This window comes from Magallana gigas, chromosome 2, assembly GCF_963853765.1.
Source record: "Magallana gigas chromosome 2, xbMagGiga1.1, whole genome shotgun sequence".
Classification (NCBI taxonomy): Eukaryota; Metazoa; Mollusca; class Bivalvia; order Ostreida; family Ostreidae; genus Magallana; species Magallana gigas.
Window position 1 is genome coordinate 27,602,499 of NC_088854.1, and position 14,743 is coordinate 27,617,241.

A 14,743-nucleotide genomic window follows, 5' to 3' on the forward strand; every position below is an offset into this window, starting at 1 on the left:
TTTACATTCACTTTCTTTCCTCCATTTAAATTGCGCTTATTGATTTGAGTAATATTTAAGCATAACACAGAAGACCCAATCACCAAATCTGGTGCGTATGAATACAGTCTTCCTATAGTATTTCTCGAAGAACATGACCGACTCTCCTCGCGACTTCAAACCGGATCACGACATGATGTTATACTTACGCTGACTGATATTTCATTGATGTAAATATTTTTTCAACAGTCAAATGAATTCAATTGATTAATTTCATAGTATATCAAAAGTTAGCTGCAGATCTGTAGCTCTCTGGTTGAAAAAATTCGGATAGACAAACCAGAGAGCTACAGTTCCAAGCGTTGTAAAAACCTCCGATTTACGCCGCCGTTTTTGTGTCGCTCGCTTCGGGAATTATATCCGACTTTAAAAGCATTCAACCGCCTAAAAAATTGGATTTATTAATTAAACATATAGTTTACCCTAACTCTGCTAACTTTGTTTTCCTTTCAATGGTTCACAACGGCCATCCTTCGCCTTGGAATGTCATCGTTTTAAAAAACTCGCCTTATGACAACCATGTTTACCTAGTAGCGAGATCTCGGGTGCGTCGATTTACCCAAATGGACCCAAATGAACCCAAATGGACCCAAATGGCGATTAAAGTGGAAAACAATTATAATAAAATCCTTATTACTAATATTATCACTTGTTTTAGTCATTTCATGGGGTTGTTAGACGTTATTAAGAAAAATAAAGACCCAAATGGCGACCCAAATGGCGATTCAAGCGGAAAACAATTATAATAAAATCCTCATAATAATTAAAATTATTTTAAAAAGTTGTTTTATTTTTATATAATATATATATTTATATTATTTGAATATAATTACATACATTATATACCTTTACAAATGGAGATAAAATGCTCATCTTTATTTTTCAAAAACAATTTTTAAATATATACTGAAATAATTTTAATTATTGTTTTGGACCTTCGGCTTTTATTTTTCCAAATTTCCCTAAATTATGAGGATTTTATTATAATTGTTTTCCGCTTGAATCGCCATTTGGGTCGCCATTTGGATCTTTATTTTTCTTAATAACGGCTAACAACCCCATGAAATGACTAAAACAAGTGATAATATTAGTAATAAGGATTTTATTATAATTGTTTTCCACTTTAATCGCCATTTGGGTCCATTTGGGTTCATTTGGGTCCATTTGGGTAAATCGACGCACCCGAGATCTCGCTACTAGGTAAACATGGTTGTCATAAGGCGAGTTTTTTAAAACGATGACATTCCAAGGCGAAGGATGGCCGTTGTGAACCATTGAAAGGAAAACAAAGTTAGCAGAGTTAGGGTAAACTATATGTTTAATTAATAAATCCAATTTTTTAGGCGGTTGAATGCTTTTAAAGTCGGATATAATTCCCGAAGCGAGCGACACAAAAACGGCGGCGTAAATCGGAGGTTTTTACAACGCTTGGGACTGTAGCTCTCTGGTTTGTCTATCCGAATTTTTTCAACCAGAGAGCTACAGATCTGCAGCTAATCAAAAGTATATTCATCAAATTATAGAATGAAAAACAATATTGTATTATAAGAATTCAAAGTGCTGTGCACTATTTTTGTCCCCATAATTCGGCTGTTCCAGTGGCTCTTCCGTTAATTGCGCATTACTCGTTGAAAAAGGCAGAGGTTTTTAAAAATAAATCATAATTGACGAAAGGAAATGAATTTAAAAAAACGTAAATAAAGCAATAAATCATTATTTTTGAAAGATGTGGTCTCATTACTGCAATGGGGAGTGCCAACAAATTTTCATAACGCGCTAGCCCACCCCCCCCCCTCTCTCTCTCTCTCTCTCTCTCTCTCTCTCTCTCTCTCTCTCTCTCTCTCCTTCTCTGCTAGGCTTTTTTTATTGTTTATTTGACCTTCAAAAATTAAATCATAATTAACTTATCCACTAAAAAACCAAAGCTTTCAGACTACTCTTGGCCTATTTGGTCCGCTTTACAGAATGATAGAAGTTCTAATCAAATTCCCTCACAATTTCCATCTTCTTTTGATAAAACCTTTACGAATTGTTTTTCTGCTGTTTTTATTTTTTAATGTTCTTCTCCCTAATAAACAATTGATTTTTTTAAAAGACTTACGCACAAGTCTTATCAAGTTTTGTTTAAATCGATCATTTTAATCCCAGTCGATGACCATCAATGCGTGAACTGTTTGTTATTGCTACTTTTTTTAAACCGTAAGGCATAGAAACGTGTATCACTAATACCTAATAAATTGATCCCGAGGATCTTTTGATTTTAAGTATTCGAGTCCATCGAGGACCATTCAAAGCATTTTTTTTTCTGATGAAACAAAAATTTTCGAATTCGTTTTAACGAATCTAATTATCAAAAAAAATGAAATTGATCTAAATCTTCATTCTATTTTTACAGGTTCGCAAAATCTGGGGTCTCATTGTTTGTTAACGTCTTTGAATGAAAGAGTGTGCAAATGGCTTAAAAAAATTATATTAATAGGTCATATGATAGGCTTTCTAAGATGTTATAATATGTGTGTTTTGTCTTGCTTTTAATTAGATTGAATTAAACTTTCTTTTAGCCTTTATATCGTATTTGAGAGGTGTGCAATATACCAACTAGCACATTAAAGAATGTAGAAACTACACTACAATATACAAATTTATGCTAATAATTATCGGCTTTGTCAATGGAGACTAACCAATTCTTGATATAAATTTTATTACGTGCGTTTTGTAGATGATGGCTTATCATTTTTCAACTACATTGATGTGAAAATGGATTAAAACGTATTCATGTACATTGTATATCTAAAGAGGAGAACATATAGTTCTTTACCAACAGGGGTTTTATCTATAAAAGCGTCTTTTGTGTTTGATTTTGGTGTCATTCTTATTCTGTATGTCTTCATTTTACAAAAATTATGGAAATGATACAGTAGAAGACACATTGTGATATTATATAGAACCATCTTACCAAGAGCTATGTACAGTAGTTGTGTCAAACAGCAATGTGCCGGATGCCTGTCTATTTCATTGCTTGCCACTCAGCCATGGCTTTTTGAAATCAACAAGATATTTGTCTGCCTTTTGAGCCAAGACTACCCAATCTATTCACATTTAACTCGTATCCAGCGTCATTTTTAACTTTTTATGCAAGAAATAGACAGTTACAATGTTAACACCGTAATGAAAACGATTAGTTGGATTTCTATAACCACTTCATAACTCTGGCTTTTTCTTAATTCCTAGTTAGTCAAATAACTCCGTTATTTCGATTTTGTTTCATTACGTTGACTCAACACACCAATTAATTATTTGATGAAACGATAAAGAATCTTGTTTGAAATACTATTTTACAAAAATGAGAACATTATTTTATATGATTTTTTGTGAGGTAATCTTTAATAGAAACCACAAACATCGTTTGCCGATGGTAATTTTTTCTCTCTGAAGGTCCAATATTTTTAAAAAAAAATTATAGGTTGTCCGAGTTCCAGTTAACAACTGGGGATTTTTCCCCCCTTTCCCAGAGGTGCAATAGCAACCTGCCATTCATGTCGCACACAACCGTTCCATCGAGGTTAGAATGGTAGACCAGTCAACATCGAATTTGCTTTTTTTTTGGGGGGGGGGGGTCTGTAAACGAACACATAAAAAAGTATAACTGTATATTATTTTGTTTTCTTTTTCTTGAAATTTGAATTGTTTTATCTTCATGAGCAACAGATTCAATGTCTTACTATAATTTATGGTAAGTGTTCAATATCCTCCAAAACACCGGCATGTTCTCTACCAGTCTCGAATTCTTTTGTATTATATCTTGTGAATCTAATACAAATTCAATTCATTCATTGGTCGTCTTTTCCCATGATATATTTTCACAGTTGTTGATACAGTTGGATGTAAACTATATTATTGTCCAAAGCAATACAAAAGACATACACATTACATAAAAAATTATTTTATTGTATATATATCGAGAATACATTCATTATTCACATGACGTAAGTTATCTGCGCTTCGTTCCCCTTGTACCACAAGGTGGAGCTACATTCTGGGGCCAGTTGCAAATCTGCATGACTTCATCGAAGACGACACCTGAAAGAAAATCAAACAATTTCTACCAATTTTTGAAAATAATTGTGGGGTGTTTTTTTTTTTGGAGATATCAAAACTGCCTCCGAGTAGGTTTTATATTGAAATCTATTGTTAAACAGGGAAGTAAGTCAAATAGTTTTCATTATGTACTGGGTTTTTTTTTTCTTCTTTTCTTGTTTTTCTTTTGTTTCTATATCCGGCACGCTAAATAAAATCGATGGGGTTTCTTATGATATATGATTTTATAATAGAATAACCAAATGGCAAAATCGTATCTGTTCTAAATACGCAAAAGTACTTGAAACAAACGTGGTGTTCAAAATACATGTACATGTATGTGACGCTTATCTTGTTCTTTCAATGATAATTTCTATGTATGAACTTTTTCTATAGGAAAAAAAAATAACGAACTATGGATTTGTATAGTATTCTTTCTACGGTATTGGACAATCATTGCAGTATTAATAGTTCATGCTTTTGTGTGCGCGAGACTCTTTTATGATTAACCTTCATTGCCACCCTTGTCAGCATGTGTTGTATAGATAAGGTACTACAGTACTTATAATAGAAAATAATATATTGAGTACTGCAAATAGCTATGCTTTGATCAGAAATATGAATACAAGAAGTAATGACAAGCTACTTCTAACAATTACGGTGATAAAAAATTCTTAATTTAAAAAAAAAAAAATTCAATTTTTGCTCGAAAAAAATTCAATTTGAGGAATTTTTAATTTTACATATATACAATCACGTTTTCCCCTGTCTCGGTAAAAGTGTGATACATACCTGGGTTACAGAAATTGTGTCCAAAGTACGTCCCTCCGTGGCATGTGTAGTAAGAGGTGCAGTTCCTGGTTATATCGGCGTATCTCTTGTCCGCTAACAGAGTACAGTCCTGCCACATACCGCAGGGGGCGGGTACCCTTGAAGGACTGCAAAGCAAGATATTAAGTACTAGCAAATGGAAGCATAAAAAATTTAGTTTTTTCTTTTAATTGTCGAATAACATACATCGCCCTGACAGAAATAGTCTCTATATTCACTTTAAAAGCAACAGGGGCAAGGGGTTGGTCCATCCAATTTAAGCCGTCCATCATTTCGGGCCAATTTTGGTTGGTACCTCGCAAAGTGCTAATGATAGTGAAAACTTAAAACATCTGATGGAGCACCATGGGTCATTATTCCCCATTATTCTGTTTAAAAAATCCAACTAAAAACTATATGACATTCATCTGTGTCATACCGTTAACCGTTGTTCGGGGTTCAAATTTCGATACATGTAAGACCGTTGGAAACCCCGTTCAAGAGACCATGCTTAATCTAAAGTACTTAACTGGGGATTTTTAAAAGCAGAAAACTTGACTTCAACCCGAACATAGGGACCTGCCGCAAACAAATACTGTATGTGGTTAGTAATACTTCGTAGCTATTGATTGGATAAGTGAAACGCATTCGCATCTTACTTGTCACATGTTTTTGTATTGGAGTTGAAGACGGTATTGGTGGCTGGAGGGTCCGGACAGTTATGGATGGTTCCGTGCTGGTTGTGGCAGACGACATAGGACCGACAGCCAACCTCGTACACGCCGTCAACTTTTCCAAAGCATTCGTCGGCAGATATCAAATGCGCTAAAAAATAAAACAATTTTCGTCTTTTGCACTTTTTTTGGCATCTGTAAAACACGTTTATAACGAAGTGGCAGGGACGGGCTATTTTGCTTCGTTATAAGCGTAACTAGTTTACAACATGTAATAAAGCATCTTCGCTAGCCAAGGGTTTACGATCCGCTTCTCTTGGCTAGCGAAGATGGTAATAAAGCCACGGGAAATGAAATTGAATTCACTGTAAGCGTCAATTTATTATAAGCGGGTTCGCTATAACCGTGTTTTACTGTATTTTTTTTTAAAGAATTTTTCATTTACAGGTGGAAAATGGTTATAAAATTTTGAAATAAAAATTGATCTGTTTCATTTTCATCAAAAGGTTCATTTTATTTTTTTTCCAAAGAAAATCTTATTGAGCAAAAGTTCCAATGAAAAAAGACCAATTTTCTCTCTTCAATTGAGAAAAGTGTTTGCAATTCATAACTTTATCTTGCATTAGAAATATTGAATATATTACAGATTATGTAATGCAGTGTATGTATTTTGAATCTAAGAGTAGATACTGTGATATCTAACTGCATGCGCTTAAATACGAGGAACCAGAAATGTCCTTGGCTTCCAGTATGAGTCCAAAACAAAATCGATTAGAAATTCACAGACCCTGTTAGATCTTAAACAGCTATTGCGAATAGATTTTAAATCAACTAATGACTTTTCTTAATTTTTCAACATTCTCTTTTTTTAAAATTAGATTATACTTGCATATTTTTGAATTCTATTAGTATATTCTTTAAATAAAACGTCAATATAGCTTTATTTGAATTACCTAAATTTATGGTGCTCTTTGATATAAACAAAGAATGCGTGGGATTTCCAATAAATAAATAACTTTTTTATCCGCGCATCCTTTAGTGTTTCAAAACATAAAGACAACGGGAATCGAACTTACCCAAAAGCGAAACAATGATACAGATGAGCATCATATTAGGAAAGCTTCAGACTGCGTCCTGTCTGTAGGTCCACTTTATAGAGTTATAGCACCTGCACTTCTTATCAAATTTCACTGACAATTCATTCCCTAGTAATTCCTCGAATTACATGATATGCAACATTGATAAGAAATTGTGAAATTCTAGCTAATCCAAGTTATAAGTTTTCAAGGATATGTAACAAGGGGGATTTTTTTCCTTCTTTCTTTGAGCTTGTCATGGCGAGGTTTATCCTTTGTTCAAAAAGAGTTCCTAAAAATCTAAATTACCATGTGTACATGTATGTACCGAAAAACCAGTAATTATAAAATCATTTTGTAACCATTATAACTATAAACTAAATAATGTACTTCATATGAGCCCGTGATAAGCTACCTACAAGGTTTCAATCCGTTACAATGTTTTCAACCTGTGTAACAATGTAACGAATGGGTTCCGCCGAGGCAAGTGTTCACGCTTCTGGGACTTCTGCCTCTAGCGGACAGGCTAGTCCAGGAAGCGGTTTCCCGTCAACCCTGACGAGAGGACTGCGTTCAAGATTGTTGCAGCTAACTACATGTAGCTACATGTATTGTTATACTTTCATGTTAAATACTGAAATCTGATTGGTTTAAACGCAGTTTATAATCCGTTCTATTACCCTCAGCGTTAGCAACACACTTGGCAACGGGTAACACAACGAATTGTTACATGCGCGTAAATTATGCGCGTACGGTTCGCAGTAGAATTCATGTCAATTCTATATAAAAGCAGTAAAAATTTCTCTAAAAGTAAGACATTCAGTATAATAAAATAAATAGTGACTGTTTGGAAGGGTAACAGTTGAAGTTGACACTCCTTGAAAGCGATCTTGTACGCAGCCCAGACAGCAAGCACCGAACACACTAAAGAATACAGTCAAAACGACGTAGACGTCTGATCGTGGTACGACAGCTAACCAAGATACCTTCACACCGTCCGCAAACAGCATTACATGTAAGAAAGTGACAGTGTATGACTGTATCGGTAAAACTTAAAACGAATTTTAAATGAATTTGCTTTGCGATCTTTTGTGGTAAACATGATTGAAAATCAAAAGACGTAACATGTCACGGTGCTGAATGAAATCTCCATGATAAACGTCCGATCAAAGATAAAGATCCCTATTTAGAGGGAGAAAGGAAACAAGTATGAAGCGACTGAAAAAAGGCTGCTCAGAACAGTGTGCGGAAGGACTGATGCTTTTATGTTGTATATGCATGAGGAAAATGCCAAGTATTTAATAACAGTAAATTACAATCTAATAGCAAATTAAGCCGAGAGCTTGAGTCGGAAATTCTTTAAATAGGGAAGCAACAAGGGAGAATTCGGACAGGCCGCTTGCTCATGGTGGACGCTACTTGTATGTCGCAGTAATTTGTTGATAGCAAAGGCAATGCAAATCAGAAATATTACCTTCTATCCTAGACTAAATTACTCAGTGTTATTTTTCTCTTTCAAATCCAGTCTCGTTAATTTTGACCAAAATGTTTTTTTAAAAGTCTAAATTACCGAAAATATGAGTATTGTGTTGGATACGTTTAAACAAAATTGTTTATATAACAAAAATTTGTGCATCAGTGTGTCACTATAGCAATCAATCAAAAGAATTGCTTACCACAAAGTTCACCCCTTTCTTTACAGACGTCAGAATAACTCTAAGACTTCATCAGAAAAATAGCACTTTTTAATAATTTTGCGTCAATAAATCTCCTGCATGACTAAGAACAAACAAACAAAAAATAAATCACAACAATAACTTATTATGAACATCCTCCACTCAGTCTATAAATATACGGTGAAGACCAGCGATGTCCTTCATTCAATATCTTTGTCTTCAATGCCTGGCCCAATACTCTCTTCGTCGTCTGCATCTTCGTCGGTATTTTCGTCGCAAATACCATCCTCTCGATCGCTGCGACTAAGCAATGGCGGCTTTTTGCTGGAGACATCCTCTTCACTGTCAGCCTCGTTTTCACTAAGGGAGGCGTGGTTTCTTTTTGAGTCTCTTGGAGAATCTTGAATGCCATGAGTATCAAGTGTGACGTCACAAGACAGAGAATTGTCCTCCCTCTCTTTTCTATCGAGTTCAGTTTTCAACTGAGATTGTTTTGCCATTTTGAGATTTTCGTTATTAATTGTAGAATTTAAGGGTTGATTGAGTTTATGTGAATCGTCTGCTTCATGATAAGATATGGAAGGTCCCCACCCCCGCGTCACTGGAGGGGGCTCACTGGAGGGAAGTTTTGGAATGTGGAGGTTGGTGTACATTTTGTACGTCTCGCTGTGCCCTGTTCGGATGGCATCCGTCCAATTCATTCCCATTTGATACAACTGCAAAAGAAATCATTGCCATGATAATCTACATTCAACTTTGTGTGCATGAAAACAATTACTTTAAACTGAACAGCAAAATACAGTTGTATTTCTGCATTACAGCTTATTGAGTCCAATAACTTCTTCTATCGACAAACATCAAAATATTCAATGAAGTACTTTTCAATACATTTCAAACTTATTCATTTAAAACATGTTACTTTTTGGTTGCTAAAGGTAAAAGGAATCTAAAAGTGCTAACCTCGCCTGAATCTTCTGAGCTTATCTTCCTTGGTCGCCCTCTCCTGTTTGACAATGATAGCTACAAATGACAAGAATCGCATTTAGCATTGTTATGCAAAAGGACAGAACTGCAAATTACAAGTATATATTGTGCATTGTAAATTGCAGTGATAGCTACATCATAACAAGTAAAGCACTTCAGCATTTCATTAAAGCATGTCTGTATTGTAAAAGGATAACGACAAATGACCAATAAAGAATTTTAACTTTTCATTCTTAATACTAAGCTACAAAATGACAAGTATACATGTAGCATATTTAGTATTGTTAAAAAGACAGCTAAAAATCATATATGCACTGGTATGAATTTCTAAGATTGAAATGTACATGCATATATACAAAAAGACAAGTATAGCATTTTAACATTGTAATGTACTTGTAATAGGACATCTTCAAAATTACTGGTTAAGTAAGTTTGTTCTAATGAATAATGAAAAGAGATAGCTATTAATTATATTATTGTTTTACTAACAGCGTGCCAGTTTGCTTGTCGGGCTGTGCTAAAATTTTGTACGCTTATTATTATATTCCTCACCGATTGGTTGTTCGATTTCATTGATGTGAATGCTAATTTGCATATCAAACACAGAACCGAGAAACGCACTGACCAATGACATTACATGATGTTTTGGTAGTGAATATGAACACGTGGACAGTCCAAAGCCTGTTGTTTGTTAAATTTATTTTTTTAGGTTTTAACTTTGTTAATATCCGATAGTTTCCGCAATATTTAATTTACTTCAAGACTGGTTATTTTATGCAAGAGCGCTTCCGCTCCCAGTATAAATAGATTTACCGGGGAGTATTCGATTAATGCGACGTTCGTTAAACAAGTAAAAACGGTTGAGGACGTTTATTTCAATTGAATACATTGTTTATCTTCCCCTTTCTAGCGTTTTGTTACCGATATGAAAATTGATGAAATGGTATGTAACTGTTAGTACCATATGCAGAAGACCCCGTCAAGGAGGTCCGAGTAAAATGGTGTAGGCATACTACTATAAATCACTTATTTCTAGGCATATATATTTAATAAATTTAACAAACAACAAGATTTGGACTGTCCACGTGTTCATATTCACTACCCAAAAATTATGTAATGTCATTTGTCAGTGCGTTTCTGGGTTCTGTGCTTGATATGCAAATTAGTATTAACTTCAATGAAATCAAACAACCAATTGATGAGTAATATGATAATCAGCGTACAAAATTTTAGCACGCCCGGCAAGCAAACTGGCACGCTGTTAGTAAAACGATAATACATGTAAGTATAGCACTTCAGCTTTGTATCGTAAAAGGATAGCCAATAAAGATACTTGTTAAGTAAAGCATGATAGTTAGTATTGTATGAAATAAAAAACAGGGTGTTTCTCTTAACTTTTAACATGAATATTTAAAATTCCTTCATGTTCAATATAGAATCTACAGTATAGCATGTTTCCATTGTTAAGTAAAGAAATAGCTACAACATTACAAATAGAACATGATAGCACTGTAAAATCAAAAGATAGCTACAAAAAATGGCAAGTACAAATGTACTGTATTTAGCATTGTATTGAAAAGGGAAATCTACACAAAATGAAAGACAACTGTGTCAGTCTTGTCTAAACGACTTAGAACCATTTTAACAAGAGCTTGGACTTTGGGTAGATGTGTCAAACAGCAATGTGACGTAGGCCTGTCTATTTCATTGCTGGCCATTCAGCCATTGCTCTTTGAAATCAACAAGATTTGACTGGCTTTTGAGCTAAGACTAGCAGTCGGTGCATATTTCACTTGAAACCACGTCATTTTCAACTTGTTTTGACGCAAGAAATAGATAGCTACATCCAACCAAAAGTCCAAGGTCTTGTAAAAATGGTTCTATGATAATTAAGGAACTGCTACAAAATACAAAATCAAAGCCTGTTAACATTGTAGATTTCTTAGTTCTTTATATATATTGGCATTGATTGAATGTCAAACTTACCGGCAATTGGCGGATTTCTGTTTTGGCTTCGTCTTTGAATTCTACACCTTGATACACCGTAGTAACCAAGTTAAGGAAAAACATTGAAATTAACACAAAATATTTGGCACACTGAAATAGAATACCAATGCAAAAGCATATATAGAGAAAACATTCAGAAATCAACAATTAAGAGTATGAAGAAAAAGACAGGCATGTGGCTTTAGTTGCCAATTTGCCCAACTTTGTCCAATTTTGACTAATGAAGTTCTTAACTTGTTTTACTGTGTCAAAAATATTATTGCAACAACACAAAACCATGTCTTGATGTATTCTTCAGAACAATACAATTTTTATGAAAGGATATGTCTTGAACTTTCCCTTGCGTTTGATAATTACAGATGGGAAGACGATGCGGATTGCCCTGTTACACTGCATGCCCCAGTACAGAACATCAGGCTCATCAATGCGTTTGTGTAAAACTGTCAGTAGGTCATCCCTAGAAATGGAGCAGTCCCCATCTTCTGAAAACTCCACTACATCTGGAAAAAAAAAGAAAAAAATATGGTGGTGGTTAAATGATGAGGTTTTTTTTACGGGTACCTCACAATTTTTTTTTTTTACCCAACAGGTTGTTTCATATATTGTTACATTATCTTTTAATTTGTTTGTGTGCAGAGAGCTAGCAGAATTAGCCAGTTTTTTTTTGTTTTTTTAATATGAATCAGTTTTATCAGTAAATTTCTAGGATCTAAAGCTAAGTAAAGGATTTGAAGAAAGGCGGAACAAAATACAACCGCACACAAACCCCTCTCCAAGTAAAGTTTTATTTTTTAAATTAATATGTTATAGAAAGATTGAAACTTTGAAATTGTGTCCAAATACACATCTGTTATAGGAGATTGCTCTGAGATACCCTGTATACCTTCTCGGTACCTCTCACTTACTGTGCAGATGCTCGAGAATTTTTTCAAGATCCTGAGACATGTCCCTTAGTGGCTGGTACTGCATTAGCTCAGGGTCACTGAGTTCATCAGCTGGCTCCTGAACTTGTTCAATAAAGGACACTCCAAAAAAGTAAGTTCTATTTAGAAATTAAGGAGATATAGTATAGTCGTAGCTGCACTGTCCAAAGGGAAGTAACTACCTCTGAAAGCTTTTTTTATTTACATAAATAATTATTTATTAAAAAATTTAAAACATCTTGTTGACATTACTGGTCATGGTTAATTAGATATTCATATTATGCATTTATTCACATCAAATTTTAAACTCTACAGTGCGTTACTTGCAACCAAAACAGATTTTCCACCTTTTCGTAAAAAATACAAAAACATTTATATAAAAAATTTAAGTGCATATATCCTTCTTTGAACAATGCAATCTTGCTCCAGAAACGATATTCTAACGATCCATAAAATAAAATTTTGATGTAGTATTCCACCTTAATATTACATGTACCAGCATTTATCTTTTCATGTGTACTGGTACTTATTTCACTTGTAATATATAAGTACATATATAATTTTAAAAGTGTTATAATATTAAGCACTACAATCTTTTTGGGGAGGAAATGATTATGTGATAAGAATAAAATAAAGGGTTACCATAGTATAGAACATTCCGAGGAGATGAACATGTTTGCATGTTAAAACTTCTAATACTTGAGTGAAAAAGGATACTTTTTGAACTTCCCTTTTCTCTGTGCTAGAGTATCTGGGAAGATTTCCCGCACAGCCCGATTACATGCAGGACCCCAGTGAACGGCCTCCGAAAGCTGGGCTGTTGAACTTATCTTTTGTAAGAGTAAGTCTCGGGAAACATTTCCTTTCGGGAACAGACATATCATATCTACAATGTTAAAAATCAAAGGCATCATATTAATACAAGGTCAGAATACATATACACTTAGAATTTCAACAGATTGCTATTCCCCTTACTTTCTTTTATTTATATTTCTATCATGTCTGAATAAATATTACATGAAAACCTCTCTCTCTCTCTCTCTCTCTCTCTCTCTCTCTCTCTCTCTCTCTCTCTCTCTCTCTCTCATGCCAGTATATTTGTTTAATATTCAAATTAAATTTCTTTTTCTTGGTTCTTATAGAAACACATGTACCAAAGTACATCCATATTTAGAAAAAAAAAAAAAATTTAAATCTATTGTCATAGTTCATCCTTTTATGATACAAAAAAATATTTTGTATGTAATTTTATTTCCTTATGGTATAGAGCTAGAGACATAATCTGGAGCTTTGATGTTGCATAAGGGAAGTTAGCTCACTGGCTGGTCGAGACAGCTGACTTCTGACTATCAGCTAATCACATGGTTCCAGCGTCTAGAAAGTATGCAACTAGATTATAACGACAGACGTCTAGACATCAGGGAGGAGCCGTACTGCTGTGCGACATATAATATCTATTCTGATCTACTGATCTGTACTTTTAAACTTTGTCCCTACGTGGTTAACACTGATTAATCAATTCCTCAAATATATGAGATATGCATGGGTATTGATTTGAAAATCAAGTGTTATGCAATTTGAAAAGAAAAGGTGAAAACTAATGTTTGTTGAGTAGTTGTTTTTTTTTGCATTATTTACATGTTTATTTTTAAAACAGCTTTGTCAGATACTCGAAGTAAGTGGAAAAGAGTATTTCAGATAATATTGTTAAACATGTATACGGTTATTTTGTTTGGATTTTGATTGTGTTCAAAGGGGAATAACTCTAAAACAGTAAAGCACTGGTAGAATGTCGACATTACATACCTGTTAAATGTTCCTTGATTTTGTTCACCTTCCACAATTCCTTTCCTTCGCTGCCATACATTGGCCCTTGGTCACTCATGGAACTTCCTTGCTCATGTTGGGACTCAAAATGAGTCTTGTACTCCTGAATTTTGTTACACCCAAATGAACACAGTGAACACCTGTACATATACTCGGAGTCAGATTTTGCATGTTCGTGGTAAAGAGAGGATGCCCTAGGTGGGGAAACATGAGGACTGTTTGAGGGGAAAGAATGGTGGCCACCATAGGGAAAACTGTCCACAAATGTATGAGGATGAGAATCGGGAGTACTTCTCCAAGTTTCTAAACTTCTGTTACTCAAATTCCACAAAATCTGATTGTGTATCTGATTGAAGAGACCATAGTGGAATTTTGCAGGATCTTCTTCAGGATATTTTTTCGGAGGCAAGGTCATCGGAAACTGATGTTGTCCTTGTGCTTGTTTGACATCTAAATGATTACTTTCTGAGTCGGAGTTCAGCTGTAATACAGGCTTGTTAGAGTTGTCTAACTTTGAATTCACCTCCGAGCTGGGACTTGATTTGCTTTCCTTGGAGTATCTTTTCTTTGGTGTTCTACCACTATGATAAGGTCGACTTCTGCTAAAATCCAACGAGTCTGAATCCGAGTCACTAGAATGCCACCCGTCT

General features: G+C 34.5%; 3 protein-coding genes across 3 annotated transcripts in view; all 3 read right to left on the reverse strand.

The window, feature by feature from the left end:
• Window positions 1–2,463: 2,463 nt before the first annotated feature.
• LOC105345161 (uncharacterized) overlaps window positions 2,464–14,743 on the reverse strand; it is a 116,003-nt gene continuing 103,723 nt past the window's right edge. Inside the window, exon 11 of the mRNA XM_066071469.1 lies at window positions 2,464–2,496. Within this exon, the coding sequence (XP_065927541.1) occupies window positions 2,464–2,496 (33 nt within the window). The remainder of the gene's footprint in view (window positions 2,497–14,743) is intronic.
• Window positions 3,967–6,837, reverse strand: LOC105348165 (uncharacterized). The gene is made up of 4 exons (XM_011457490.4): window positions 6,677–6,837; window positions 5,586–5,751; window positions 4,909–5,054; window positions 3,967–4,119 (listed from the first exon to the last, which is right to left on the reverse strand). The coding sequence occupies exons 1-4, from the start codon at window positions 6,708–6,710 to the stop codon at window positions 4,031–4,033; spliced, it is 435 nt and encodes a 144-aa protein (XP_011455792.3). The 5' UTR covers window positions 6,711–6,837; the 3' UTR covers window positions 3,967–4,030.
• The window catches only part of LOC105348174 (uncharacterized), a 9,372-nt gene continuing 3,032 nt past the window's right edge, over window positions 8,404–14,743 (reverse strand). Inside the window, exons 3-9 of the mRNA XM_011457501.4 lie at window positions 14,073–14,743; window positions 12,984–13,152; window positions 12,249–12,385; window positions 11,669–11,843; window positions 11,323–11,383; window positions 9,313–9,372; window positions 8,404–9,068 (exon numbers count right to left, since the gene is read on the reverse strand). The exon at window positions 14,073–14,743 is cut by the window's right edge and continues 1,120 nt beyond it. Of these exons, the coding sequence (XP_011455803.3) occupies window positions 8,553–9,068; window positions 9,313–9,372; window positions 11,323–11,383; window positions 11,669–11,843; window positions 12,249–12,385; window positions 12,984–13,152; window positions 14,073–14,743 (1,789 nt within the window). The 3' untranslated portion in view covers window positions 8,404–8,552. The remainder of the gene's footprint in view (window positions 9,069–9,312; window positions 9,373–11,322; window positions 11,384–11,668; window positions 11,844–12,248; window positions 12,386–12,983; window positions 13,153–14,072) is intronic.

Excerpts from the sequence above, each read along its gene's own strand:
- LOC105348165 (XM_011457490.4), bottom strand. The coding sequence starts at position 6,710 with ATGATGCTCATCTGTATCATTGTTTCGCTTTTGG. Across the intron at positions 5,752-6,676 it reads TATCATTGTTTCGCTTTTGG|CGCATTTGATATCTGCCGAC; the intron begins GTAAGTTCGATT and ends TTTATTTTTTAG. Across the intron at positions 5,055-5,585 it reads AATACAAAAACATGTGACAA|TCCTTCAAGGGTACCCGCCC; the intron begins GTAAGATGCGAA and ends CTTGCTTTGCAG.